A 26,958-nucleotide genomic window follows, 5' to 3' on the forward strand; every position below is an offset into this window, starting at 1 on the left:
GTGTGATTGCTGACCTTAAGCCAGACATCTTGGAGAGTGAAGTCAAATGGGCCTTAGAAAGCACTGCTAATAACAAGGCCAGTGGAAGTGATGGTATTTCAGCTAAACTATTTAAAATTTTAAAAGATGATGTTGTTAAGGTGCTACACTCAATATGCCAGCAAGTTTGGAAAACTCAGCAGTGGCCAGAGGATTGGAGAAGATCAATATGGCCAACTATCGCCCGGTCTCAAATCTTCCATTCCTGGGCAAGGTGATTGAGCGAGTGGCACGCCTGGAAGAAGTGGACCATTTGGATCCCTTCCAGTCGGGCCTCATCATGGGACTGAAACTGCCTTGGTCACAGTGGTCGATGATCTCCAGCAGGCTAGGGACAAAGGTGAGAGCTCTTTCCTAGTTCTGCTGGATCTCTCAGCGGCTTTTGACACCATCAACCATAACATCCTTCTGGACCGTCTAGACTGGGCTTGGGAGCTGAGGGCACTATCACACAGTGGTTCCGCTCCTTCCTCCTGGGCCGTGTTCAGAAAGTGTGTGTGTGTGTGTGTGTGTGTGTGTGTGTGTGTGTGTTCAGACCCCTGGGCTCTCACTTGTGGGGTGCCTCAGGGTTCTGTCCTCTCCCCCATGCTTTTTAACATCTACATGCAGCCGCTGGAAGAGATCATCAGGGGGTTTGGGCTGGGTGTTCATCAGTACGTGGATGATACCCAGCTCTCCCTCTCTTTTAAATCAGAACCAGTGAAGGTCCTGTGTGAGTGTCTGGAGGCGGTTGGAGGATGGATGGCAGCTAACAGATTGAGACTGAATCCTGACAAGACAGAAGTACTGTTTGTGGGGGACAGGAGGCGGGCAGGTGTGAAGGACTCCCTGGTCCTGAATGGGGTAACTGTGCCCCTGAAGGACTAGGTGTGCAGCCTGGGAGTCATTTTGGACTCACAGCTGACCATGGAGGCGCAGGTCAATTCTGTGTCCAGGGCAGCTGTTTATCAGCTCCATCTGGTACGCAGGCTGAGACCCTACCTGCCTGCTGACTGTCTCGCCAGAGTGGTGCATGCTCTAGTTATCCACCCGGCCAGATGGGTGGGGTATAAATAATAAATTATTATTATTATTATTATTATTATTATTATTATTATTATTATTATCCTAATCCCAAAGAAGGGCAGTGTGAAAGAATGCCCCAACTACTGCACAATTGCACTCATTTCACATGCTAGCAAGCTTATGCTTAAAATTCTACAAGGCAGGCTTAAGCAGTATGTAGACTGAGAACTCCCAGAAGTGCAAGCTGGATTTCGAAGGGGCAGAGGAACCAGAGACCAAATTGCAAACATTCGCTGGATTATGGAGAAAGCTAGAGAGTTCCAGAAAAATATCTACTTCTGCTTCATTGACTACGCAAAAGCATTTGATAGCGTCGACCACAGCAAACTATGGCAAGTTCTTAAAGAAATGGGAGTGCCTGATCACCTCATCTGTCTCCTGAGAAATCTCTATGTGGGACAAGAAGCTACAGTTAGAACTGGATATGGAACAACTGATTGGTTCAAAATTGGGAAGAGTACGACAAGGCTGTATCTTGTCTCCCTGCTTATTTAACTTATATGCAGAATTCATAATGCGAAAGGCTGGACTGGATGAATCCCAAACCGGAATTAAGATTGCCAGAAGAAATATCAACCACCTCAGATAGGCTGATGACACAACCTTGATGGCAGAAAGTGAGGAGGAATTAAAGAACATTTTAATGAGGGTTCCATGATCACTGCAGATGGTGACAGCAGTCACGAAATTAAAAGACGCCTGCTTGGGAGAAAAGCAATGACAAATCTAGACAGCATCTTAAAAAGCAGAGACATCACCTTGCCGACAAAGGTCCATATAGTTTGGTTTTCCCAGTAGTGATGTATGGAAGTGAGAGCTGGACCATAAAGAAGGCTGATCGCCGAAGAATTGATGCTTTTGAATTATGGTGCTGGAGGAGACTCTTGAGAGTCCCATGGACTGCAAGAAGATCAAACCTATCCATTCTGAAGGAAATCAGCCCTGAGTGCTCACTGGAAGGACAGGTCCTGAAGCTGAGGCTCCAATACTTTGGCCACCTCATGAGAAGAGAAGACTCCCTGGAAAAGACCCTGATGTTGGGAAAGATGGAGGGCACAAGGAGAAGGGGAGGACAGAGGACAAGATGGTTGGACAGTGTTCTCAAAGCTATGAACATAAGTCTGACCAAATTGCAGGAGGCAGTGGAAGACAGGAGTGCCTGGCGTGCTCTGGTCCATGGGGTCACGAAGAGTCGGACACGACTAAACAACAACAGTAGTCACATAATGACAGAAAGCAAAAGGCGAAAGATTTATACGATTCATATAGATGGCACTTGACGCCAGAAAAGCTAGCTAAAATCTACAAGACAGAAACAAAAGAATGCTGGAAGGAAAAAACTGGTACGTATTTTCACTGTTGGTGGGAATGTAAAAAAATATATAAATTTTGGAATGATATATATGAAAAAATGAAGAAAATGATAAAAATTACGTTTGAAAAGAAACCTGAATATTTTCTACTAAGCTTAATCCCAGAAAATATACCTAGAGATAGAATTAATATTTTCTTATATGCGTGTGCCGCGGCGAGATTAGTACTAGCTCAGAAATGGAAAGGAACAGAAATACCAACAATCCAAGAGTGGCAAATTAAAGTAGTAGAATTCATGAACCTAGCAAGAATGACGGCGGTAATTAGGAACATATCAAAACAGAGAATAAAAACAGAATGTAGATACGTGGAAGAATATTTTAAAAAAGAAAATATCAAAACAGAGCTAGTGATTTGTCTGGAATAGAGAAAACATGTAGGAACAACTCAGTTGGATTTAATAAGAGGGAAAGCAAACTAAAGAGGAAAACAATAGTAAGGGAAGCGATATATTGGCGATTGGAAGCCAATTTTAATCTAAAATGAATGGATTTTACGGAGATAGGCCCATGTGTTAAGATCTGATTTGGGGATAATTTTCTTTTTTGTTATGTTATGTTATGTTATGCTATGTTATGCTATGTTTGTCTAAGTTGATCTTGTATATTATTTGTAGTTTGATTGATTTAATCTATTCAGATCAACCTGATTTGTTTATTTATGTTGATTAATTTATGTTGGGTGGCTTAAATATGTAGTTATGTTATTTATGTTACTTTTGTTATGCTATGTTATTTAAGTTGCTAAGTTATCTTATGTTATTAAGTTACTTTAAATTTTCCTGGTGTATGTATACCTTTTTAAAACTTTCTAATAAAGTCTATTTTAAAATTAAAATTAAAAAAAATGACAGAAAGCATTCAGTGCCTGTATTCCCTCACTCCAGTATCAGAATACTTGACATTTTTTATTATACAATGGTACCTCGACTTACGAACGACTCGACAACCGAATTTTTCGACTTACAAATGGGGCAAATGGCCGCATGCTTACGAATTACTCGACATCTGAACAGAAACCGCGGCAGTTTTAGATAGGGTTTTTTAGACATGAATTTTTAGATGGGGTTGCTTCGACATACGAATTTTTCCATTTCCAATGCATTCCTATGGGAAATCGCATTTCCAATGGTGCTTTTCGACTTACGCATTTTTCGACCTACAAAGGTGCCTTCGGAACGGATTAAATTCATAAGTCAAGGCACCACTGTAATTCAATATCTGCATGGTGCTTAAGTTGGTTACTAGTTACCAGTTCCTTACTTGCATGAAAGTTCAAAACACACTTCAAGCAGAATTTTTTTTTAAAAAAAAGAGAACTAAAGTTTATCTGGCCCTGAACCTCAGAATAAGCCTTTGTCTACAACGTATTGTATATCTCCATGAGTGACAGGCTGTCGCCTCCAAGAGTCACAATAGTTTTCTCCATCAAAATTGCTCTGTTTGCTGAAAACTACCAGGTAGGTAAAGACCTCAGGTGGCAACAACAAAGAAATAATTTTGGCAGTGCACATCCACAGGTGTGTGGAAAGGATTTAACTATGCCCTGCCCAGTACAGCATTTGGGTGCAGCAAACTGTCAGAAGTGGCAGCTTGATGCCTATAAAACCTTAAATGTGCTGGGCACCATCAATAGCAGAAAAAAAGGAACTGGGATTGTATGAGTGAGGAGGGCACTAGCACTTGAAAATGTCTCTGCTTAAGAAATGCATTGGGCTGAATGTGATTCAGTGATCCAAATGCTGGATGCATGGGTGTATGATTGGTGGTAGACCAAAGGTTTTTTTTTAATACATATTTTGACTCCCTAATCCAATTCAGTACCATTTCATAGAGGAGACTATCCTGATGCTGTGGATATGGTGGGCCAAAGTACATATTTTGGCTATTATTGGCATAGGGTTGCTGCATTCAGCACTGCACTATGCCCAATAAGCATTGAATTAGGCATAATTAAATGCCTTTTATAAATAATACTTTTCTGGAGGTGTGGTCTAAATCTTGTTTTTGGGGTGTACATGCCCAGTTCCTTATTATTTTCTATATACATTGGCAGTGGGTCACATTTGACCTTGCACTGTGCTGGAGAGACATTAACCTAGACATACTTTTTGTAGACAACACTCCTCTTGAGATGTGGATGTACGATTTGGCATAGGTCAAAGCTTATTATGGTGTATTTCCTTATTATTTATTGTCATTTGGGGTCACTGTGCATCTATACAAGGGTTGCACCAAGATAAGAGTTTGATTTGGAGAACAATGTTATCGAAAGGGACAGTCTTTCAGTCACGACAAGGCTAGACCAAAACCTTTTAAGTTTTCTGCTTGAGCGGTTTCAAAGTTTTGTGCAAATAAGGAACTGTGAACTAGTAACCAACTTCTATATCATAATGCTTGCACTGTTGGCAGAGAGAGGGAGACCGCACCTTTGAAGATAAGACCATCAAATTGAGCTTAAAGACCTGATTGGGGTGAGGGTGGCATTGCTGATTGCTGTGCCTGGAGGCTACTCTTTGACATGCTTCTCTGGGTTTGGGTTGTTCAGAAAAGCTGTTTGTGAGAGAAAACTAGTTATGCTTATAAACCGGGACGCAGGGAAGCTGTCATGTTGGGATCTGCTTTGTGGTTTTTGGAAGAATAAGATTGAAGAAACCACCCAAGAAGCTGAACTGCTGCTGCCCAGACTTTCCACAAGCCTTATCATGCCTTGTTTCAACCGTAAAAATAGCATAAGAGGGTGCTTATTAAAGCATCAATAGGCCTGGTCCATGGATTTCATAACATGCATTCTGCTGTTCAATAAATTATGTTTATGGGCCATTTGAAACAATATTTATATATACAACAAACAGTTTATAAGCTGCTCTACTTCAAACTTAAAATAAGTCAAATGATAAAAGCAGTAGGCCATAACCAGATGATAAAACCCAAATTTATAGTGGATTATAGAGCACAACTTCTGGATTGCCTAGAGCAACAATGTGTCCTGGCTTAGCACTCAAAACATTTCCACTGTGCATAAAAGAACCTAATCCAAAATTATGCAAGGCTTTCAAGTTGACTGGGTGAGTTGCTTTCTAAGATTACCCTGTTTAAAACATATCATTGCATAGGGCAATACCATTGCTATTTATAAAGCAGACATTAAAAATTTGATTTGGTATGCTTATTACCAGATACTTTACGACAAAGCTTTTTGATCGCTGCAGAAAGATGCTTTTTAAATTTTTTATTCTAGCATATTAGGGCTGCAGGTTTCAAATAAAGATGTGGCTCTTAAGGCAAGCCACAGTTTGATTGGAAGCACCTCAAATGGTGCAGCATTATTTGTGTCAAGCTGGTACCTGTTTCCATGGTAATGGCATCACACATAAGTTGGTGGATGTGTAAACCACTCATTTTGGAAAACAGCTCCAACACAAGCTTGCAGATTTTAGATTGCTTGTTTGGAAGGAAATACAAGTGGATGCTTTCAAATACTTGTTTTTACACAAGCCCTTCCCTCTTCAATCTCACATGCATGATATTGTGTACAGCAAGCATGTGCTGTTTAGATACTCAAATTGCACCACAGGCAGCAGACATGTTGCTTTAAGAAAAGGATGCCTACAGGACAGAGGCAGTTACGACAATTTAACACATCACCTTTTATGTATGTCCAATGCAAATTCAAATTAGCAGTGTGAGGGTGGCTGTGTTCCTGCCCATTAACTTAAAGACCAAGAAGCATGTATAGGAGATGAGTTAGATTTGTGCTTACCTTGTACAAGCTCAGTTGCATTGCTGTAGCAAGACTGTCAGTTTGGTCCATGTCTACTTTATATGATCTGCTTTCCCCCGTCCCAATAGTTAGCAATTGCTGAAGAAAGCTCAGTTTCCTGGAACAACATGCAGTTTCTCTACTTCTTCCCTGACAGGCTGCTTCACACAATTGTTGCCTGGCAACTGCCAGCAAGGGGAGACTACTTCTGTCAGAGCCTGAGCAACATATAGCTGTATAGCCCCCTTCGCTTGCCTCAAAAGGAGCTGTTTCCTGGCAACTGCCACCTGCTAGCAAAGGAAGACTGCTTCCATCATGGGCTGAGTAAGACCTAGCTGCTCAGCTCCACCTTTGCCTAAAAATACTTTGGAAGGAGCTGCTCCTTGCTCAGACACCAGAGATGGACAAGGGCTGAATAATCTCTGTTTCACGCAATTACCATGCCATTTCTGTTCCTGTCTAGATTAGATTTTAATTTTGAGAATCTTTTATAAACTGCTTTAAGAGGTGCTCAGGGCTGTAAATTGGGAAGAAAGTACTCTAAATAAAGGTTAAATCTGCATGTCTACAAGCTGAAGCACAGTTTAGCAAGAAGAGTAGATTCCTGAAGCAAATATTGCTGTTGTGCTACCCAGGACTGAACCATGGGTTTGACATAGAATGATGCTCAAACCTGGGCTTGGGGTTTTTCTTACTCCAGAAAAACCAAGAGCCAAGGTTCAGAGATAATGCTAAACCAAACCATGGCTTAGGCCCAGGTAGCATGCCAATGGTAGCAGTAGATGGACCACAGGAGGAGCACAGTACCTTTAGTCTCGATGCACTTGCACAAGTGTGCATTTTGCTGTATGATAATTTTCCTACACCTAAGTACTTGGGGAAATTCTTTGTGTGAAGCAGCATTACTTGGGATTTATTGCAATCAAACTGAACCCCAGAACCGATGTTCTTTAAACATGAGACTACCAAATAATGTGTTAATTAATGGGTCTTAAAGCTGAAATCAATCTCTGTTCAGATATGAATTTTTGTCTGTCTGCCAGCCTCAATTCCCCCTTTTCAGGAACCAGCACACTTATACCAACCTTCCCAAACCTGGTGCTCTCCAGATATTCTGGACTACAACTTTCAGCCTCTGGCTGACTAGAGCTGATAGAAATTGAAATCCAAACCTTCTGGAGGCACCATGTTGGGGAAGGCAGTCTTTTATATCATAAGGTCAGAAGCATGACTTATGCCTCGAGTGCATCATAAAAATTCCCCCATGGACAGCTTGTGAGGCTGACCAGGTTCATAGAATGGAGAGCAGCACATCCCTGGAACACACTGCCCTCCTTCACTGGATGGTTGAAAGGACACAAAGACAAGCACTAAAACTGCATTAAGTTTTATTAGAATCTATTAAATTTTGGATTTCAACAGCAAAATCCTAATAAAATTACACCTAATTTAGGGCAGACACATTTTGGTCAATTCACAAAGTACAACACTGAAGACTTATGGAGAAAGAGGTGTTAGGAACGGTGGCAGGGAGAGGGGGAGAGAAACTACCTCTAAGGCAGGCTCAGCCTTGTAAGTTTTACAGCTTGAAAATAAAACTAAGATGAACAGTCACCACTCATGTGTCCAGGTTTGTGTGCTCGAGAAGTGCCCAAGCACAAACTTCCATTTTTGTTGTCAGAAATAAACACTGTTCTAAGGGAAGTCTTAAACAGATCTCTTCTTTTTATTCAATGCAAATTGTTAATTAAATTACTGCAAATTAAGTTTAACTTACCCAAAAAGACCAATAACCTGAGTACAGCAGAAATCATGAAGTACAATCAACCCTGTCATAGGACCTAAATTCTTTATTCACAGTAGCCCTTGTTGATAACTAGGGTTAATAACTTGTTGCTCAGGATATAGATGGGCATAACCATTTCTGTGAACTTCAGAAAGTGCTTAAACATCAAAACAAAAACAAAAAAAGACCTCTTACACAAAACACAGTACAAAACCGCAAGAACATGGAACATGCCCAGCGTTTTGAGTAATCCATACTACAGCACTGAAGTTGAAACAAACTGAGCATGACTCCAATTCTCAAACACATCAGAGGTTCAGACAGGAATGAATGAAGAAACTGATGAGATTGCACTTTTAGCCACTCTCCATTACATTCGGCTATTATTGCATAAGATTGAAATCACTGCTGTAAAAACAAAGGCAAATAAAATATTTATAGCTTTTATGTGTTGGAAATACTGGTTGTAGGTTTTGCAGATTTAAACTGGCAATTATCCTATAAAATTACTACAATGTTGCTGCATTTTTACTATGGATAACTTTAGTCACTCTCCTAGAGTTAACAATATTGTCTCATATAGAATTAATGTAGTATGTATCACACAGACCTTCCTTAGTTATAGTAAGGAAAGTTCTTTCATAAAACACAAACACATTTTCAGTCAACTTTCTCAAAATGAAATGTAGTCTCTAAAATGCAAGTCACAACAGTAAGAGAAATGAATAATTTGCTTGCATGGGTTAAATACATTGTGGTATCAAAGAGTGTCCCATCTGTACAGTTATTCCTGCAATGAAGTAATTCATATATAAGATACAAACTGTACAAAGTTCTCCAGTTTACAAAGTGGCTTAGTTTCAGAAACATGTTGACCTAAGTTATTTTGCAATGTTATCTATTATTTCAAAGGTTACAGGTAAGGAACAATCTTACTGCCCAGTCCAATAAAGAGCCTGGTGCACCCAACTTTGCGTAGTTTCAGGTTATTAAGCATCTCCTAAAAGAACAAACCACCTCTGATTCTGTTCATTAGCGAAATAAGTACAACTATATACATATACACAGCATTTTACCTTTCCTTCCACTGTTAACTTTTTGCTGTCATTCTTTTCAGTGTCTCTTACAGTAAATACTGAGAAATCGGTTGTGTTTTTTTCCTCTTGCAGAATTCCTCAGATAAAGGTAATTTGGAATTTAAAGTACATCGTTGAAGTGTGGTTTTCCGTAGTCTGCAAGATCCATTTGAAGCTCTCTCTCCTCATCATCTGGAATCAAAGGAAGCAAACCAACATTAAGTTTTTTGAGTACCGTAAGTTCTCTGGAAACCCACAGGACCATGTGTTGAGAAAAAACGAATCACTGCCTTTCCATATAGATTGCGGGTGTGTGAAGTGTGCATATCCAGAATTTTTGTATGCAAGATGCTTTGCCAAGAGAAACAATTACTTAACACCCTTTGCTCTAGAGGTCTGCATTTCTGTAAACTTTCTGCTTTGAACCACTGTTTTCCTTCCTATTCACTCTTTCCCATCCCATCTGTATCATTTTATACAGAACACAACCCCAAGGAGGATTCACAGGAGCTTGTGAGCAAACCAACCTGCAGGTTACCCACCCCTTTGGCTTAGTAGGATAAGTAAGGTATTTAGCTGTACTGATTCTGAACTGGTGTTCTCCATACCCCTCTAGATTTTTACAGCATACTAGAATTAATTGAACAGTAGCTTTACCTTAAGACATCTTACACATGCACACCCAGTTTGAAACCCTGCTGCTAGGCACACAAAGGCAGTGTCCATCCAACCAGAAGTAACCCTCCCACAATCAACTGCTGTGGACGAATGTTGTTGATAGGTACAGGTACAAGAGGCATAAAAAGAGCTGCAATATAATCTGTTTGCACACAAATATACAGTGTTTTGAAGGATAGCACCTAGTTTGATTTAAACTTCATTATCACCCAATACTTACATGAGGGAATTCAGACAGGAATGTATTTAGAGACTACTAATATCATTTTCTCTTATGGTCTCCCAACAGATTAATGTCACATACAATTATGCTTACAATGTGATTGTGAGAATGTGATTGTAAGTTAATAGAAGTTGTTCTGTCACTTAATGTGTACTGGACCTACCACCTTCCCTGATAGGAAAAAACCATATTTTTTTAAAGAAATGCCAGCAGCACTTCATTCCAAACTAAACAAAAACACCCTCTTAAAATTCTATGGTACTTGCAGGCAGGCCAATTTAAAAGAATTTCAACTGACCAAAAGACTAGAACACCGGTGTCAAGAATGAAGCTTTGGAAAATGAGAACATCTTATCCTGGGAAGATGCAAAATAAATGTGTATTTCACATTTCATAATTTACTGAGAGGATGTCTCCATAAGAGCCCTTGAAATGAATGGGAAAACTGCTGTATTCCAGGGAGGGCAGGGTAAAGAAAGAAAAGGGGTTTAGTTAACATGAATACCAGTTTGGGCCCTAATGTGATTTGGAAAACTGAACTATGGAAGCTATTCTTACTAATTTCTTGAGTCATCTGCAGTACAAAAAAAAATTGCTATGTGTTATTTTGTTCTTGAAGTTGGTAGAGGCAGTTTAGGGTTTGGAAGCGATACCACAACACACACACAAGCAATGGAAGCAAACAGGTAAAAGAGGGTGATGGACCAAGGCGTCAGCCAAGTGCAAGATGAGAGCATGCATGAGAACACCTTAGGTATTGGAAGCAACAGAAATGCACCATGGAGGTCCACCGATTATGTATATTAGTAAGGCATAAGAACATTCCAGATAGCTATAGTTAATCACAACTGTGATGGCTACAGATTCAGCTTTGGCGTATGCCAGATCCGCATGCTTTCGTAATAGCTAGACACAAATTAATTCCTAGACGGCCACCATGTTAGTCCTTGGCAATAAGGAGGAAAACACAGCAACACCTTCAAGAATGGTTTTATCATGCCCTGCATAGGCAAGAACCAGCCTCATCAAAGTCCCCTTGACTCCCTCTGGTACAAATTCAAGACTACTGGAAAAAACCATATCTACTACCAATTAGAAATTGCTTCAAGTTCTAGAGTTACTTCACAAACTGAACTGCTAGAAGATGACACAGTCAAAATTCAGCTGTCTGTTCACAGCAGGACCTTTCTAAGCAGCTAAATAGTGCATCTCTACACCACTGCAGCATGGTTCTCAAGTGAGGGAATCACATGAATGGGATGGAGACAAGGCCCAAGCTCACCTTGGACGTCTTCTTCACCACCATCACCATCCTCTTCCTCATTGTAGGCCAGCTCAGCCTGCTTGTCTGCCTCATACTCACCCACGTTCCCATCATCCCCATTATAATCCGCCAGTTTAGAGCCATGTTGCGGATCAACAGGGGACTCATTCTCATCAAAGAACCGGCCTGTGAAGTAGGCAAAGGATTTATAGTCAGAGGCCAGGATGAAGGGGAGGAGGAGAGAGGGGGAGAGAAAAAAAGTGGAGTAAAGAGAAGCAGGAAGGAAGCTGAACTCAGAAAAGTGTTTAAAAGTGTTTGGTTGCAAATAATCCTTGCAGCACTATAAATTGAGAAAAAATATTCAGCAGTTCAAAGCCTTGCTTATTTGTTTTTTTAAAAAACAAATCCTTCTGCCTGGAACTTCAGAGCACTAAATTTTATGACCTTTCATTATAATCTCTAGCCCCTTAAAATCTCTAGTGTTTTGTACCAACGACACAAAACACTTGCCTCAAAAGAAAGCAATTGCCTTTTAGGAATAAGTGAGCATCTTGTATTAATGAAACTTTACCAAAAGATTTTGGTTGCTTTGACAAGACCTGAACTTTAGAATCGTTTATATGCTATAGCCTTTAATGTAACTATTTTCTAATCTGAATTTTTCAAAGCTTTAGAAACTTTTAAAAAATGGAAAGTAGTTCTACACAGTGAAAATATAGATTAAACCAAAGAAAAGAATACACCTCACACTATATGCATGAGCAAAAAGTAAGATTCAGTGTCATGCTAGTAGCAGAGGAAGAGTCAACTTTGGGCAAAGATCTGAGCCCAACACAAAGTTTATCTTTCAGCCATTTAGGATTCTGCAAAAGAAGGCTACTGACATTTCCAGAAGATGAAAACTTGCATAGGCCTTTGGTGTTTTCCAATAGCAATATTTACGAACTGAACACTTGAGCTAAACAGCTAAGATAAACACACACACACTTGAGTGTTGGAAATACGGACTACAGCAGAGAGTTGACAATAAGCTGCAAGCAAATAAAGTTCGCTAAAATCTTCCATATGAAATGAGCAGTAAGTGGCAAGTAAAGACTTCAATGATTGAAAGTTCTCCAGTTACACTGTCACGCTTAATCTGCTTTCTGTATCTTGAAAAATTACAGCTAAGAATGACTGATGCAAACAATTAGAAGCTTCATAAAATTAAAATAATTTACAACTTATTTCCTAAATGCTTGCCCAACGTTGCAGATCTGGAAAAAAAGAAGGCTCAAGAGTTCATTTCCAGAGCCACAGCTAAACTATGAAGCAATTTTAAAAGTATTTTGAGAAATTTTAAATGCTTCCTTGTCAGATAATCTGCTCAGAACCAGAAGTGCCAACAGGTGCACTGAGGAATTCATGCTCACATAAAAAATGTTTGTACTTGGGGGTACAAAGTGGAGAATCTTTGGCCTACCAGGCCTCTGAATCTGGCACAACATTACAAAGTACTAAGTTTGTATTGGAGAGGAGTGATCTCTTATCTCTACTTATAGCATTAAGCATCACAGTGCTAAGATTGGCGATAAGCAGCTGCTGGCTCTTGGAAAAGCAGCAGGCAGAAGCTCATCTCTTAGAGTTGTGGGACTATAACACTAGAGCTGGAGGTGACCCTGTGGCTTGAACTTTGAATCACTGGGTGTCATTTGACATGACCCACCTGCCAAAATGACCTGCAGATGGAGGGAACAGATCAGGATCTGGATTTCAAAGTAGATCTGGTTCCTCAGCCCTGGCTTGGTCTATGGTAATATCCCAAGCATTTGTTGTGGTTATTTTAAAGTTCTCTCAAAAATTCTTCCATTACCATTCAGCCACACAAGAGAACTCTGAAGTTCCCATGTCTAAAAGTTAAAATCACTTTTTACCGTTATTGTTTTTAATAGTCAAATTGCTTAGAAATATTTTATAGAAAGCATTTAATAAATTCAAATCAATAAAGTGGAAAGTTCCTGGAATCACTTGAATTACTTGCATCTGTATAAAGAGATTATAAGCCCAAGGCTGTTTTCAAACACAACAACAATCTTGCTAAGTTGCATAGGCGGTCATTACTTTGAGACCCTTACACAGCAATACGGTTTCACATTCTATGTCCATACAGGGGTGTGGCTTGGGGGAGAATACCCATAGCAAATATGGTGGGAGAAACCAGACAGCCATAACTGTAATCTTCAGCAAATAGAATCGGAGCAACAAATACTACATATTGAAATACTATATATTCAACTGGCCCAGAATACAGCAGTCAGGTAAAAAACAAGAGCAGCTTATTAGGGGCATGCTACTCCTGCTGAAACAGCTGCACTAGGTTTTAATTTATTTCCAGGACCATTTCAAAGGGCTGGTGATGATACTCTTGTGTGTCCGTACATTTGACTTTAGCCATACAGGACCTTCTTCATTAGTTGCCCCATTGGTTCAAGAGGGAGCCTACCTTGCACTATCTTCAATGGCGTTCTGCAGCATGGCAAAGATGAATCAATTCAGCTTGTCATTTCAACTATGCTGTGGGAGTTTGGGGCACCATTCCCCCTATTCTTGACGTTTTATGGAACATTCTGGATCCTTATGTAAGCAAAATGGCACCATCCACATATAAGAGTGAGGGGAAACCCAAAGGCTTGTAGAAGGACAAAAAACATCACTGAAAACCCCCCAGGAAGGGAGGAAGAAATAGAAAGCCCTGGATGCATGCCATGCGACAGTATTTTTGTTGCAGATCCCACTTGTGACAGTAATTTTAAGACTGGCTAGTCTACTTGGTAATCTTTGTAATCTTTCACTGTTACAGAAGTTCTATAAAATTGGCTCGCGTTGTTTTCCAACTTGGGCTTTAAGGCAGGATATAAAAGTTATAAAATAAATATGTCAAGGCAAATTTCCAAGAGGTATATTAAAGCAAACCCTCAATGATGCAAGCAATTCCTAACTTGAGGGAAAGTGTTCAAATATAGCTTGCATTGCATGGATTTATCAGTTTCTGAGCCATTCAGAATTGTTAAGTACTATGAAAATAAAGGGATCCATGAGTTTATTAAACTGTTTAACAGTGCAGTCTTATACCTGCCCAAACTGAAGTATATGCTCCACTAACTAACAGGATTTGCAGCCTAAGACAGTCTATTTCTAGGTTTAACACAACAAAATAATTGAAGTTAGATGTTGTCATAATATGGTGAAAATGAACCTTAAACCCTCAAGAAACATTGCAAAAAAAAGTAGGCAACACTTTTGGAACTAAGCAACATTTTAAGCACACTAAGTTCCTATTTATAACAAGCCACAAGAATTCAAGGAAAGAAAGTTTGGAATCAAACTTGATTCTGAAAGTTGTGCCCATCTAAAGCTGCTCATATTCACAGTGCCTCACAATGGAAATGTGACCTATTGTCTCTTCTTTTCCATTGATCAAACACATCCTCAGCTAAAGCTCCCCACCCCCACAAGATCTGGTGTTATTAACATTACCTGAATATTAACTCATCTAAAAAATCCACACTTCAGTTTTACTGTATTGTTTTATCAACTGATGCTTCAATTATGAGTGAGGGTCTGAGTTAGAATTATGAGTGAGGGTCTGATTAACTTACTTTGCTTCATTCTTTGGAAGTCACTGATTCTGTCCTTTTTTAAATGTTCTTTTTCAGCTTTCTGATTATCCAGGACGTGATCAGGAATCAAATGCTGAAGAGGATTTGGTGGGATCTGCTTTATCACGTCAGCATTTCCATCCTGGTTACTGTTTACACCTGGAAGTGCACAAAAACAATTAAAGCACTTTGACTATTTGCACTGTTCAGGCACAAGGAAAAGCAGCTTATGAAGACCTTTCTGAAGGGCAGGGGAACCCCTGGTGTTTTTGTTTGTTTGTTTTGGTTTTTTAAACTTCATTACAGATTTTTCTCCAAACATTGCTGACACCTGTGCTTTCATTTTCTCAGTAGTCAAGGAAGAGAATGGGGAAGAAGGAGTGTCGTCCATTATTGGCTATTGATACTTTTGTCACACTTCTTTTAAAACCTTAAGAGGAATGCTGCAAATACATCATTGGAAGCATCAGGCTTTCTCCATGTCTGGACATTACTTTCTTACCAAGTCTAGTGACCACTTGTGTCACTCAAACCACTTTGTCCAGTTCTTTAATTTAATGCATGGCATGGTGACAGCGTAGAGCAGTGGTTCCCAACCTTTTTTTGGCCATGCCCCACCTAAGCACCTCTAAAATCCTGATTCCCCCACCCCGTGACATATAATTCTCATTATTCAAAAAGTGAACTCCTATTCAAGTGGAGGAAGCCTAAAAGGTCATTCACTGTTAATAACTCATTCTTGAATTGCCACCCCCCAATCAAATTGCCCCCGTGCCCCACGTTGGGAACCACGGGAGTAGAGAAACAAACTGGATTAACTTCAGCACTTTTACAAGTTAAATTAACCTTGTTAGTGTTTGCTTCTCACTTCCACTCTGTTGTGATTAACACCTCTCTGTTCTCTGTTTTTAGAAGACATCTGAAGACAGCCCTTGTTTTGGTAGGCTTTTAATGTTTAATAGATTATTGTATTTTTCTGTTGGAAACCGCCCAGAGTGGCTGGGGAAACTCAGCCAGATGGGCGGGGTATAAATAATAATTATTATTATTATTATTATTATTATTATTATTATTATTATTATTATTATTATTATTATTATCATCTCTGGGATTGCTCACTTTACAAATAAAAGCTGCCCACATGTATACCTTCACGCCTCTCATTCCTAAATAATGTCTGCTTTGTAATGTCTTTGCTAAACTTGAGAAACAGAGAAGGTAGGTGATGGTTTTAAACATGGTCAGGGGTCCCTTTACCTTTAAAGAAGTTTTAGATCACACTCACCTTGGCTCTGCATAAAGACTAAAGGAGAAGCCAGACTGAGAACAACTTTTTTTCTCTTAAGACCATTAATTTCAACAGGTCTACTGTAGTTGGACACAAACCAAAGTACTGCCCTCCCCCTGTTGACTCTTAGCAGGCTGGGGACGAACTGGTGACCTCATTCCTCCATAAGAGTGAGGGATAACCTGCTTTAGAATGCCCTTCACTGAAGGAGAATATCTACTCCTGTTTTAAAGATACACCAGGGACTTCTTACCTTGAGCCAGATTTGGAGCATGGGGCTTTTCTGTTGGAAGATTTCCATTGGGTTGAGGTTCATTCTGAGAAGCTGAAACAAGTGGCTTCTTCAAAGCTAAATAAACAAAATCACACTATGACTCACTGATCAACTAATACCAATGGCACATCCTAAGTCAACCACTGAGCGCACTGTTCCAAAAGAGAACTGATAGGTTCTGGAAAGGGCTGATTTCTGACAAATGAACCAAGATTGGTACAAATGCAGTTGTTGCCAGAAGCTCTTCTATATTTTCATGATAAGCCATACAGAAGCAGGGGCTTTCCTGCAAGGGCCAGAATCCAGTATACTATAACAAAAGTTCGCGCTCTCACCAGTTTGAAATGTTTTGTCAGGGCAGCATTTGCTAGCATTCACATGCTGAGAAGAGTGAAGTGCAATTTTGCGGGGTTGCAAAAAAGAAAAAGAAAAAAAGAGTCCCCCCCCCTCCCTATTCATACTTCTTATTGATGAGCAAGAATCAGTGACAACTAATTCTGCCAGTTTATACTAAGAATCAAGACAACTGGGAATCCAGAGGTTCTGGTGCAGCACCTGTCTTTTTTATTGCACATCTGATAACTGCTTTAGCCAATAGCACTTCACCCCTCTTCAGGCAAGTCCTCTTGTAAACTCCCTTGGTCACCTTTGGCAACAAACTGAAATCTGACTTAGCTAGCCCTTTCTCTGGAATTGAAATCAGTAACCCATCTATAAAAAAAACCACAAACTGTTGAGGGAGGAAATGGGTATTTCAGAATTATCAATAATAATAGATTTTAGATTACTTAGAAATAATAATAATAGTAGTAGTAATATATATATAGCTTTGCTAACCAGTGAGTGTATCTTCAGCTTTAGCAGCGTCGTTCTCTTCTATCCCAGGCATGCCTGCATCATCTCCTGGTTTAATTTTCTCTGTCAAGACAAGAAGAAATTTCTCTCCTTACTGCTGCTTACTTTTAAGTTCTAAGTAGATTCAGAATTGTTACAGGCACTGGACTAGAGTTTGCTGAACAAAAAGCAATACATCTCAGTGAGCTAGCTGTGAAGGCAGGCAACACTCTCCAAGACTTCATTGCTGGACAATGGTAAAAATGGCACCAGATCTGTGCCTCAAGACTGAGGAGTTCCTAGCCAGCCAGGTACTCTGCATTCTCCCAAGACACTTAAGAGGTACATAGTGATATGACCCACAATTGTACTAGACAGACCTTTGCCATCTGAGATATTGTTGGTGGAAGGTGTTTCATTCCTAATTACATTCTTTTCATCCAATTGTTGCGTTGTCTTCAATATTGTTGGATTATTGCTCAGGGTGCTCTCAATATCCTTACTGGACTGGCTTCTGTGTGCAGCCTGTTGCAAAAATGTAAAGAACCAACTATGAAACACATTCATTCACATTTGAATTAGACATCCTGTGTGCTTGCCACTCCATTAGGATGATTAAGTCTGTTGTCAATGGAAATTCACTTCTACTTCTATCTCAACCAAGTTTGGCTCTTTTCTCATAACAAAGTCTAACATCAACTTTATGGATAGAACTGATCTACCCCAGGTGGGCAGGGTATAAATAATAATTATCATCTTCATCATCATCATCATGGCAACAGGGGTGCTGGCAACCCATCCTAGAATCATGCAGCAAGCAGTGAAGGGTAAGATGCAAAGCAATCCTCTATCCATTCCCAAGTGGAGTGAAAGCTGGTTAGATCAGGCATAGCCAAACTCGGCCCTCCAGATGTTTTTGGCCTACAACTCCCATGATCCCTAGCTAACAGGTCAGGGATGATGGGAATTGTAGTCCCAAAACATCTGGAGGACCGAGGGCCTATGCCTGGGTTAGATCCTGACTCTTCTCTTAATGAGTAACAAGAGAGGAAATTACCAAAGGAAAATGGTATTTCAAACCATTCTCAAGTGTCTATGAAAAATGATAGGAACATACGAAGCTACCTGCTTGGACATTCCCAGCACTACCTGGAGATGCTGGGGATTAAACCTGGGACCTCCTGCATCCAAGGAAGATGCTCTCTCTACCCATCAACTACGGCCCTTCACATACTTAAACAAATGAGCATTTAAATGGTGTACCTTTTGGTCTTGTGTAACTTGGTCCTCTAACTTTCTCATATTTTCTTCATGCTGCATCCTCAGTTCTTTGATCTGATGTCCACACTGAAAACTGGCAGAACAGATAATGTACAACACAGGTAACAAATTTTATAACTTGCCCAAGATTGGCACGTTTTATATGCTCTCTGCCGAAGTACTATTGGTTTCTGGAACAAAACAGTATCTCTTTCCCTTGCAAAGCACTGAATGTATGAATCCAATCTTTCGGTCCATCTAGCCTAGCATCAGTCATCTTCACCAGCTGGTAGTGGTTCTCTAAAGTCCAAGGCAAGAGCGGTATTTCCCAAGATCATAGAATCCTGGAGTTGATGACAGATGTCCACAGATCCTTTTAAGTGAAGATGCCAGGGACTGAAGCTCATATCTTCTACATACAAAGCAGATGCTCTACCACAATATTATGGATGCTCTTTGCAAAGGAAAGAGTTGCAGCCTCTACTAAGACTTGAGTTCTAAATTAAGGGGACTCTCCTTATGGACACATGAACGGCAATAAAATTGCTAGCACATTTGCAAAGCTAAGCAGGGAATGGTATGGTTTCAAACTGGATGAGGCACTGCATGCTGAGATTCCTGCATGGCAGGGGGTTGAACTAGAAGACCCTTGGGGTCCTTTCCAACTATGATTCTATGAATAAGTGCCACAAGAATTGAAAAATGTCAGACCTTTCCCTATCAAACCATTGTGTTTGCTTATTCCTTGCCTGAGTCAGGAGGTGGAATATGGAATTGGCTCTCCCTCCATTCCACATAACATTGCAAACTGTGAGGCACCCTCCACTGTGTTTTGACTGATGGTGCTGTAGGATAATCAATACATTTATGGTGCAGAGATTGCCATCCCTCAGGAATTCTACCTTGGATACCTTGATTAATGGGTTCTGAGCACCATTTCTTTTGCTTCTTTTAGCAAGCAAGTCAAAATCATGAAGTTTCACTATTCTTCTTTTCAGTGAGGGCAGGAAGGGCATTACCCTACCAAAGCTGTCCTAAAATATGCTTTTCTTCTAACTCCTTTTGCATATAGCTAATAAAGGACACTGATGTCAAAAGCAGGACTCCACTTTGATCTGAAAGTTCATGGCACAGCTTTGGAAAGACTCTGCAGAACTCTGTATTATTAGAATACATTGGCATCAGTTCAGATTTATATATTGCTATGCTCACCTTTCATACTCCAACCTTTTCAGAAGTTGTGTATTGTTGTTCCTATATTCATGAAGCTGGTCCTCTTGACGAATAAATTCTTGACGCAACTCTGCAAGTTGTTCTAAGCCAAAGTGTAAAAGTAAAGATGGTTAGACAAATAATGCCTTCATTACTTAAATGCAACTTTTCCCCACAAGTTGGGAAATTGCTATTTTTCCACTGCTAAAATAGAATATTCTGCTTATGCTGATGTCTTGGACAAGTGATACAAAACCTAAAATATAACTGTTTAGGACCCTCATTACAAAATAGAAGAAAACTTTTGTGTGTGTGAAAGAGGTGTTACTTTTCTTTCTGGAATCTCCGCGGCATAATACGGTTGTCTCAGTGATGCCACATTCGACTTTTAATATCTAATGCTTGTATTTTAGAAAAGCAGACTCCTACAGCTACTACATCTTGCAAACTATAATGTTAGGGCCCAAGGAGCCACAGCACTTATTTATTTACATCCCGCCCATCGTTCAAACTCGGAGGAGTGTACATATTTCTCCCCCCCCTTTATCTTCACAACACTTTAATGTAGATTAGGGTCCAATATCACCCAATCAACTTCATGGATGTATGGGGAAAGCATTGCCATTTACTCTCCAGCACCCTTTATATATGAACAAATATCAGTGTTGGAAAGGGTATGGCTTAATGTTATTTATTTCACATGACTTCCATTCTGTGAGAAAATGACTCTGTAACTTCACCTGACAAAGCAGTGTAAGATTACCAGCAGTAATCAACCATATTAGAGACCATACTACAGTGGTGTATGGTTGCATAAACAAAACAATTCTTTGACTTACAGCAGGCACCCCCAAACTGCGGCCCTCCAGATGTTTTGGCCTACAATTCCCATTATCCCTAGCTAACAGGACCAAAACGTCTGGAGGGCCAAAGTTTGGGGATGCCTGACTTATAGCAATGTAAGATCCACCAGAGGACTTTAAAATATTTTAATATTATAGCACTTGGATATAACTTCAACTCTCCCTTTAAAAACCAAAACACTACTGCATATCTAAGGTCTATGAGACATTTGAGGGCACATTTACCAAGATCATTTAAGGGCACATTTGCAGAATTTGTAACAAAACAGAACTCATGCCCTCGTCTTTGAGGCAGGAACAGAAAGGGGATAATGGCAAGTGAGGCAATGGCCCTTCTGTGCCAGATAAGTGAACACAGCATGTTATTTTTTAAAGAAAGGCTCTAGCTCATGTCAAGAGGAAGAGTATTAGGCAAACTTGACAGTTGCAAAGTTTTAAGCTTTGCTTACCAATGCAAGTAAAATAAACCTGCTAAATTAGATCTCTAGGGCACCAGAAACTTTTCCAATTCACAATTCTCCAAATAATCCACATCACCGGTTGCTACTTTGCTACCAGTATACTTTCTTCATACTGCTGTCAGAATTAGTACCGTAGGTTTAACTGCTGCATGCTTCTCCTTTCTTTTGACTCCTTACCCTTTAAGCGATGTATGTCTGCCATTTGGTATGATATGTTGTTCTGAAGCTTAATCTGAAAAGGAGGAATTAAGTATTGTGCAAATTAGTGGTCATATTATGACTTTACAGTTACTATCAAAATGATCATGGTAAACAAGACTTTGATGAAACACTGAGCTTATTAAATAGCCTAAACTAAAGTTTCAACAAAGGCTTCCCAAAATTTACTTTGACCCCAGCTGCCATTCAAATTCAGGGGGGAAATGGTTTCCTTAGAATGCAGATCAATGAATTTTTTATTCATTTATATTCTGCCCCGCTTTCACAGATCTCTGGGCAGGTAACAATAATATTGCATGAAACCAAACATAAACAACAACAACAAATCATAGAAACAGCAGTTGAAATAGTTGCCAATGTGAGTGGCACTATTGCACTGAAGGCTGCATTTTCAACCAAGCATCTAAAAGGCAGCAGTGAAGGTATCAACCAAATTCTGGGGCGTCCCTTCCTACAAACAGATACTACAACAGAAAAGGACCACCCCACATCCCAGTGAAGCGCACAGAAGCTAGTGGTGGGATGCTAAGGAGCCCCCTGCCCCAACCAATCTCCCATGCAAGGAGAGAGAGAGCGAGAGAAAGAAAGAAAGAGAGAGAGACTCCCTCAATATTTTAAGTCCCAAGGCATATCAGGGTTTCATACATCATCTGAAAAACCTTGGATTTGACTTGTAAGAAAGTTCCTTAAGAACCCAAGTAACAACCACTGGCTGGTGGACCCACTCAAACAATGGAAAACCATATTTTGCACAAGCTGCAGTTCCCAAGTAGTATTCAAAGGTAGCTCCACATACTGTAATAACTACTGCATTACAGTAGTCCAAACAAGAAGTTATCAGAACACAAATCATTGTGGCTAAACTAACCAGACAGGGAACAGCCAAAGGTGAGCAAAGCCACTGCACAATACTGAGAATACTTTTGTCTCCAGTAAGAGATATTTATCCAGGAGTACCCCTTAAGAATCTGTACCTACTCCTTCAAGGGAAATGAACCCCACCAAGAATAGGTTGTTCTCCTAATTCAGAATGGTCCAATGTGTGGCACAAGAGCCACCCCTCAGCAACATTTTATGCCCCCAACTGTTTTCATGATGCCTTCCCAAAGCCCAGGCAGAGGCGCTGGGCTTTGGAAAGGAGGTGTGAAGGCTCTGGCAGGGTCCTAGAGTCCTCCCACCTCCTTCTCAAATCCTAGCAAGAACTTTCCCAGCTTTGGAAAGGCAATGTGAGGGCTGGGGGGCCATCAGATTTGGGGCTTGCACCCCACCCCCCTATCCTGTGATAAGACAGTGTGCAGCCAGCAGGTTCCATGTCGAAGTACTCTTGCAGCCCACTAAAAGTTATTGACGTGCCTGTGCTAATTCATGAACTCAGAAACCACCAAGCCACAGCATCTTCAGATAAGATAAGTCACCTTTAATTTATTCTCCCTCATCCAGTCTGTTACAGTGGCCAAACTTAGTTGAGAATCTGCATGGCTAGTAGCATTGTGGACAGAATGGAACTCTGAGGGACTCCACAGATCAACTGCCATGGGGTCCAACTGAAGTATCCCAAGGCTACCCTCCGCTCCTGCAGAGAGGAGAGGAACCAATGCACTCCCAACCCAAAGAGCCAGTCCTCTATGCTCAACAGTTTCAAAAGGTGCTGCATATCCAGGAGGATCACAGGGTCACACTTCTCCTGTCACTCTTGCAGGAAGTCACCCATCATTCTGATCCCAAAAAGGTCATGACAATCAGTCTCCCCACCTAGAGTGCCTGCACATTAGTTACTATGTCAATATGATTTAACAAGCATTACCCTTACTAGGCTGCAGGACTACTTCTTCTGACTTTTGATACCATTTGAACCTGGAGGTCAGATATTAATGTACTACCCAGGCATTCACATTTGGAATATGGCTTTGATTGATAAAGCATTCTGCTGCCACATAATTATTCCTATATGATCACACAATGAAAGTGTTGGCAGCTGGAACAATGAAGTGCTCTGACACATCCTGGGAATAGGGAATAATTTATGAAAACCAAGGCTTTAGAGAAATTTGGAGAAATTGGCTCCTTACTCCCAGCCATGATTTACTCCTCCACAAAAAGAACATTTTTTTGCAGGACTGCCTGTACATCTCAGCCTTCAAAATTCTGTTACATGAAAAGTTCTGGGTACCTGGGATGCCACATTTACCATGACAAACTAACTCTGTAAATGTTAATGCATTTTGCAAACCTTCCTTTGAAAACCTAGAATCTGAGAATCTCTTAAAACATTAAAAGATTAATGTAAGCACCAGCTTTCCTCTCTCCCTTGATGGGTGCCATGTCCTCTCAAAGGTGTTTTCTTGTGTAAATGCAGCTACTAATGGAACTCCAGTCTTAAGAGATTCAACACAATAAAACAACAAGCTGTCAAGACTTCTGTGATATAAATAAACATTTGTAGGCTACAGTTGCATTCAGCAGTCTGACAAAGTGAGCTTAAATGTGTTACGTCTTTAAAATGCCATAATATTCCTCCTAAATAATGGGGGTTGGGGGAAGAGAGGAGGTCCCAAACCATTATGTAAAAAAGGAAGGAATGCCCGCAAGCAGAAGGAAGCAATTTGTCACAACAACAACAAAGCAACCTCCCCACTCTTCCTTGATTTCATTCTCTCCCTCCCAAAACAAAGCTCATTTTGCTTAAAAGCACACCCATACACACCCCTTCTCTTCTGAAGTAAGATGAGGAGGGGAATCTACCACCCCTCTCCTATCTAGGAACAGAAAGCAAAGCTGAAAACTGAAAACATGCCTCATTAAACAGTGGAGAAAAGGGAGGGGCAGAGGGAGAGATGGGGGTGGGTGGGCTGAAACCACATGAAAGAGCTTTGCAGTTTTTTTACATCAGCAAAAGATCAAAAGGCTTCATGGGAGTAGATCTGAAAGGGAAAGCTAGAAGCTCAATGGTAAATAACAGCTGCCCTTGCTCTCCTCTGTGGAGATTTCAGAGGTAAACCTTAGGACAGGAAATCTCCACTTGGTGACCAGGAGGTGATCCTGAGTCACAAAAGGCAGCTGGTGACCAATTAGTTTTGGACATGCTGTTTGGAATATACAGTACTAGACAGCATAAAATAGACACAAGCAACCATCATATGCAATGACACCTCACCCTGCTCTCTTCACACTTCTTTATCTGGCCTTCCCTGGCTTGCAGTTGATTGCTCAGCTGGCTGTGCTCAGCTTCCTTCTGCTCCAGCTGTTTCTTGTGCAGCTCCCCCTGGAGCAAGAGCTCAGAGTTCCTCTTCTCCAAGCGCCCCCGGGCAACATCACTGCGCTTGGCCTGGCCCTGCAACTCTGCCACCTCCTCCTGCAGGACCGTTTGGCGGGATGAGGTAGTCCAGTAATTGAAGGCAAGGACGGCAATGACTAGCAGCAAGGCAACAAAGATGAACGAAGGGAGACGGCCGCCCCTCCGGTTGGCCCCAAACCCCACCATGGGGGAGGCTGGGGAGGGGGGCGCTTCAGCTTCTCACTGCACCTACCAGGAAAGAAAGTACCCAAGTCAGCACAAGTAAGTAGAGAAAGAAAACAAAAACCCCACTGACTTTTCAGAAACAAAATATAAAAAATGGGAATACACAGAATCATTGACTGGGCTGTGTTCAGCTTCCATTGCATTGTATATAAATAAAAACAAGTTTGTTTTTATCTTAAGGCATACTGAGAAATAATCTAAAGCATTTATTTAACATTGGAGAGAAGGCAACTACCTACTAATTTCCAAAACCAGCTCTTAATAAAATAGGATGATTTTGAAATTTGACTTTTTTAGTCTGCACATAGGTTACTGTAATGGCTTGCCAGTGCATGGAGAGGGGACTGCCTAACTCAGGGGTCAGCAACCTTTTTCAGCCATGGGCCGATCCACTGTTCCTCAGACCATGTGATGGGCCAGACTATATTTTGAGGGGGGGAATGAACAAATTCCTATGCCCCACAAATAACCAGAGATGCATTTTAAATAAAAGCACATATTCTACTCATGTAAAAACACCAAGCAGACCTCACAAATAACCCAGAGATGCATTTTAAATAAAAGGACACATTCTACTTATGTAAAAACACTGATTCCCGGACCGTCCACAGGTCGGATTGAGAAGGTGATTGGGCCGCATCCGGCCCATGGACCTTGTGTTGCCTATCCCTGGCCTAGCTTGTTCTTTCTTCTGTATGCCAGGGTTATGGGAGCAGGTTAAAATAAAGTTTAGACTAGATGCAGTGGTAGCCAAACTCAGCCCTCCAGATGTTTTGGGACTGCAACTCCCATCCCTAGCTAACAGAACCAGTGGTCAGGGATGGTGGTAATTGTAGCCCTGAAACATTTGGAGGGCGGAGTTCGGCAGCCACTGGACTAGAGTAAGGCAAATACAAGTCAATGAAGGCAACGTAGAAACCGTCACAGAAACCAAAAATGAGGCCAGACGATGGACCCTCTCCCACTTTTCAGGGCAGATGGGGAAGAGGGGGAAAGCCCGTAGAGCACCCAGGTCCTAGCTCTAAATCATGCTCTGCATCAAAGCCGAACACTGCGCCCACCTTTGGTGCGGGAAGATAGGGGAGGGGATCGTAGAGGGGAGGGGGCTGGTTCAGCGTTGCATGCAAGAGCTTCCCCCGAATTGTCTCCGTTGCTGTGCTGGCGGCTGGCCGCATCTCTCTCCCCCCTTACATTTTAACCCCTCCCCAGCCGAGTCCTCTTGGCCGCAGGTGGGGGAGGTGCTATTAGCCAACGTCGCCCCCCCCGCACCCCGTTTTCCCAGCTCCCAGGCTCGCCGTGTAAAGAATAGTAGCTGCAGCTGCCCAGGCTTCTCTGGCTTGGGCCGCCTCTGCAGGAGCCCGAGAGAGGCCGAGCGAGGAGCCCCGCGAGGTCGCGTCCCCGCCAGGAGGGGAGAAGGAGGGGCTGATGCGGGAGGAAGAGGCCCATCCCACTATCCGGGGAGTGTGGGAGGGTGGCGGGAGGCGCCGCTCTACCTCCTCTGCTTCCCCCGGCCACCGCGCCACGCGCGCCTCCGCCTCTCCTGGCCTTTTCCCCCCGCCTTCCAACCGTCTTCGCCTTCCGATGCAGCGGCGCCGCCGCCGCCGCCGCCGCCGCCACTTCCGTGTTCGCGTTCCTGTCGCCGTGGAGCCGCTTCTCGCGATAACGGCGGAAGCAGCGCAGGTTCCCCCTTCCTCCCTTCCCTCCCCGTTCCCGCTCTAGGTCTCGCGAGGCTTCCGTCTTGCCCGGCAGAGAGCGAGCGAGAGAGAGCCGTCCCTGAGGAGATGAAGCGGCAGAGTGGCCGTGCGCGGATAGGGAAAAGATTCGACCTCGGCTTTGCCGGGTGGGATTCGGCTGCTGGCAAGGGGCGGCCGAGGAGGGGCTCCCTTCACACGAGACGTGCCGCCTCCTCAATGAGGTGCCCACACGGGTATGGGAGGCCCGGTCTGCATTGGTGCTGCCGCCGTTCGTCCGGCGGCCCAGAGTACCGCCGCGGCGGAGCCCCGAGGCCTGTCTGGAGGCGGGTTCCCACAGCGCCGCGAGGTGGGGAACGGGGAAGCGGCGGCGGCGGCTGGACTTGGGCTCCCCTCCCTTCGGCAAACACATTTTGATCCTGGGACGGTGT

At 41.9% G+C, this 26,958-nt stretch overlaps 1 protein-coding gene across 3 annotated transcripts; it reads right to left on the reverse strand.

Moving 5' to 3' along the window:
• Positions 1–7,611: 7,611 nt before the first annotated feature.
• GOLM2 (golgi membrane protein 2) lies at positions 7,612–26,463 on the reverse strand. 3 transcript variants are annotated; one of them, XM_035131310.2, is made up of 11 exons: positions 26,330–26,463; positions 24,471–24,839; positions 21,275–21,329; positions 19,774–19,876; positions 18,565–18,655; positions 17,682–17,826; positions 17,305–17,385; positions 16,447–16,542; positions 14,906–15,064; positions 11,286–11,453; positions 7,612–9,294 (listed from the first exon to the last, which is right to left on the reverse strand). In XM_035131310.2, the coding sequence occupies exons 2-11, from the start codon at positions 24,795–24,797 to the stop codon at positions 9,224–9,226; spliced, it is 1,296 nt and encodes a 431-aa protein (XP_034987201.1). In that variant the 5' UTR covers positions 24,798–24,839; positions 26,330–26,463; the 3' UTR covers positions 7,612–9,223. The 3 variants fall into 3 exon arrangements, with proteins under 3 accessions (XP_034987201.1, XP_034987202.1, XP_034987206.1); XM_035131311.2 differs by lacking the exon at positions 26,330–26,463 and adding an exon at positions 25,898–26,309; XM_035131315.2 differs by lacking the exon at positions 11,286–11,453.
• Positions 26,464–26,958: the final 495 nt, after the last annotated feature.

Source organism: Zootoca vivipara, chromosome 14, assembly GCF_963506605.1.
Source record: "Zootoca vivipara chromosome 14, rZooViv1.1, whole genome shotgun sequence".
In the NCBI taxonomy this organism is placed as follows: domain Eukaryota; kingdom Metazoa; phylum Chordata; class Lepidosauria; order Squamata; family Lacertidae; genus Zootoca; species Zootoca vivipara.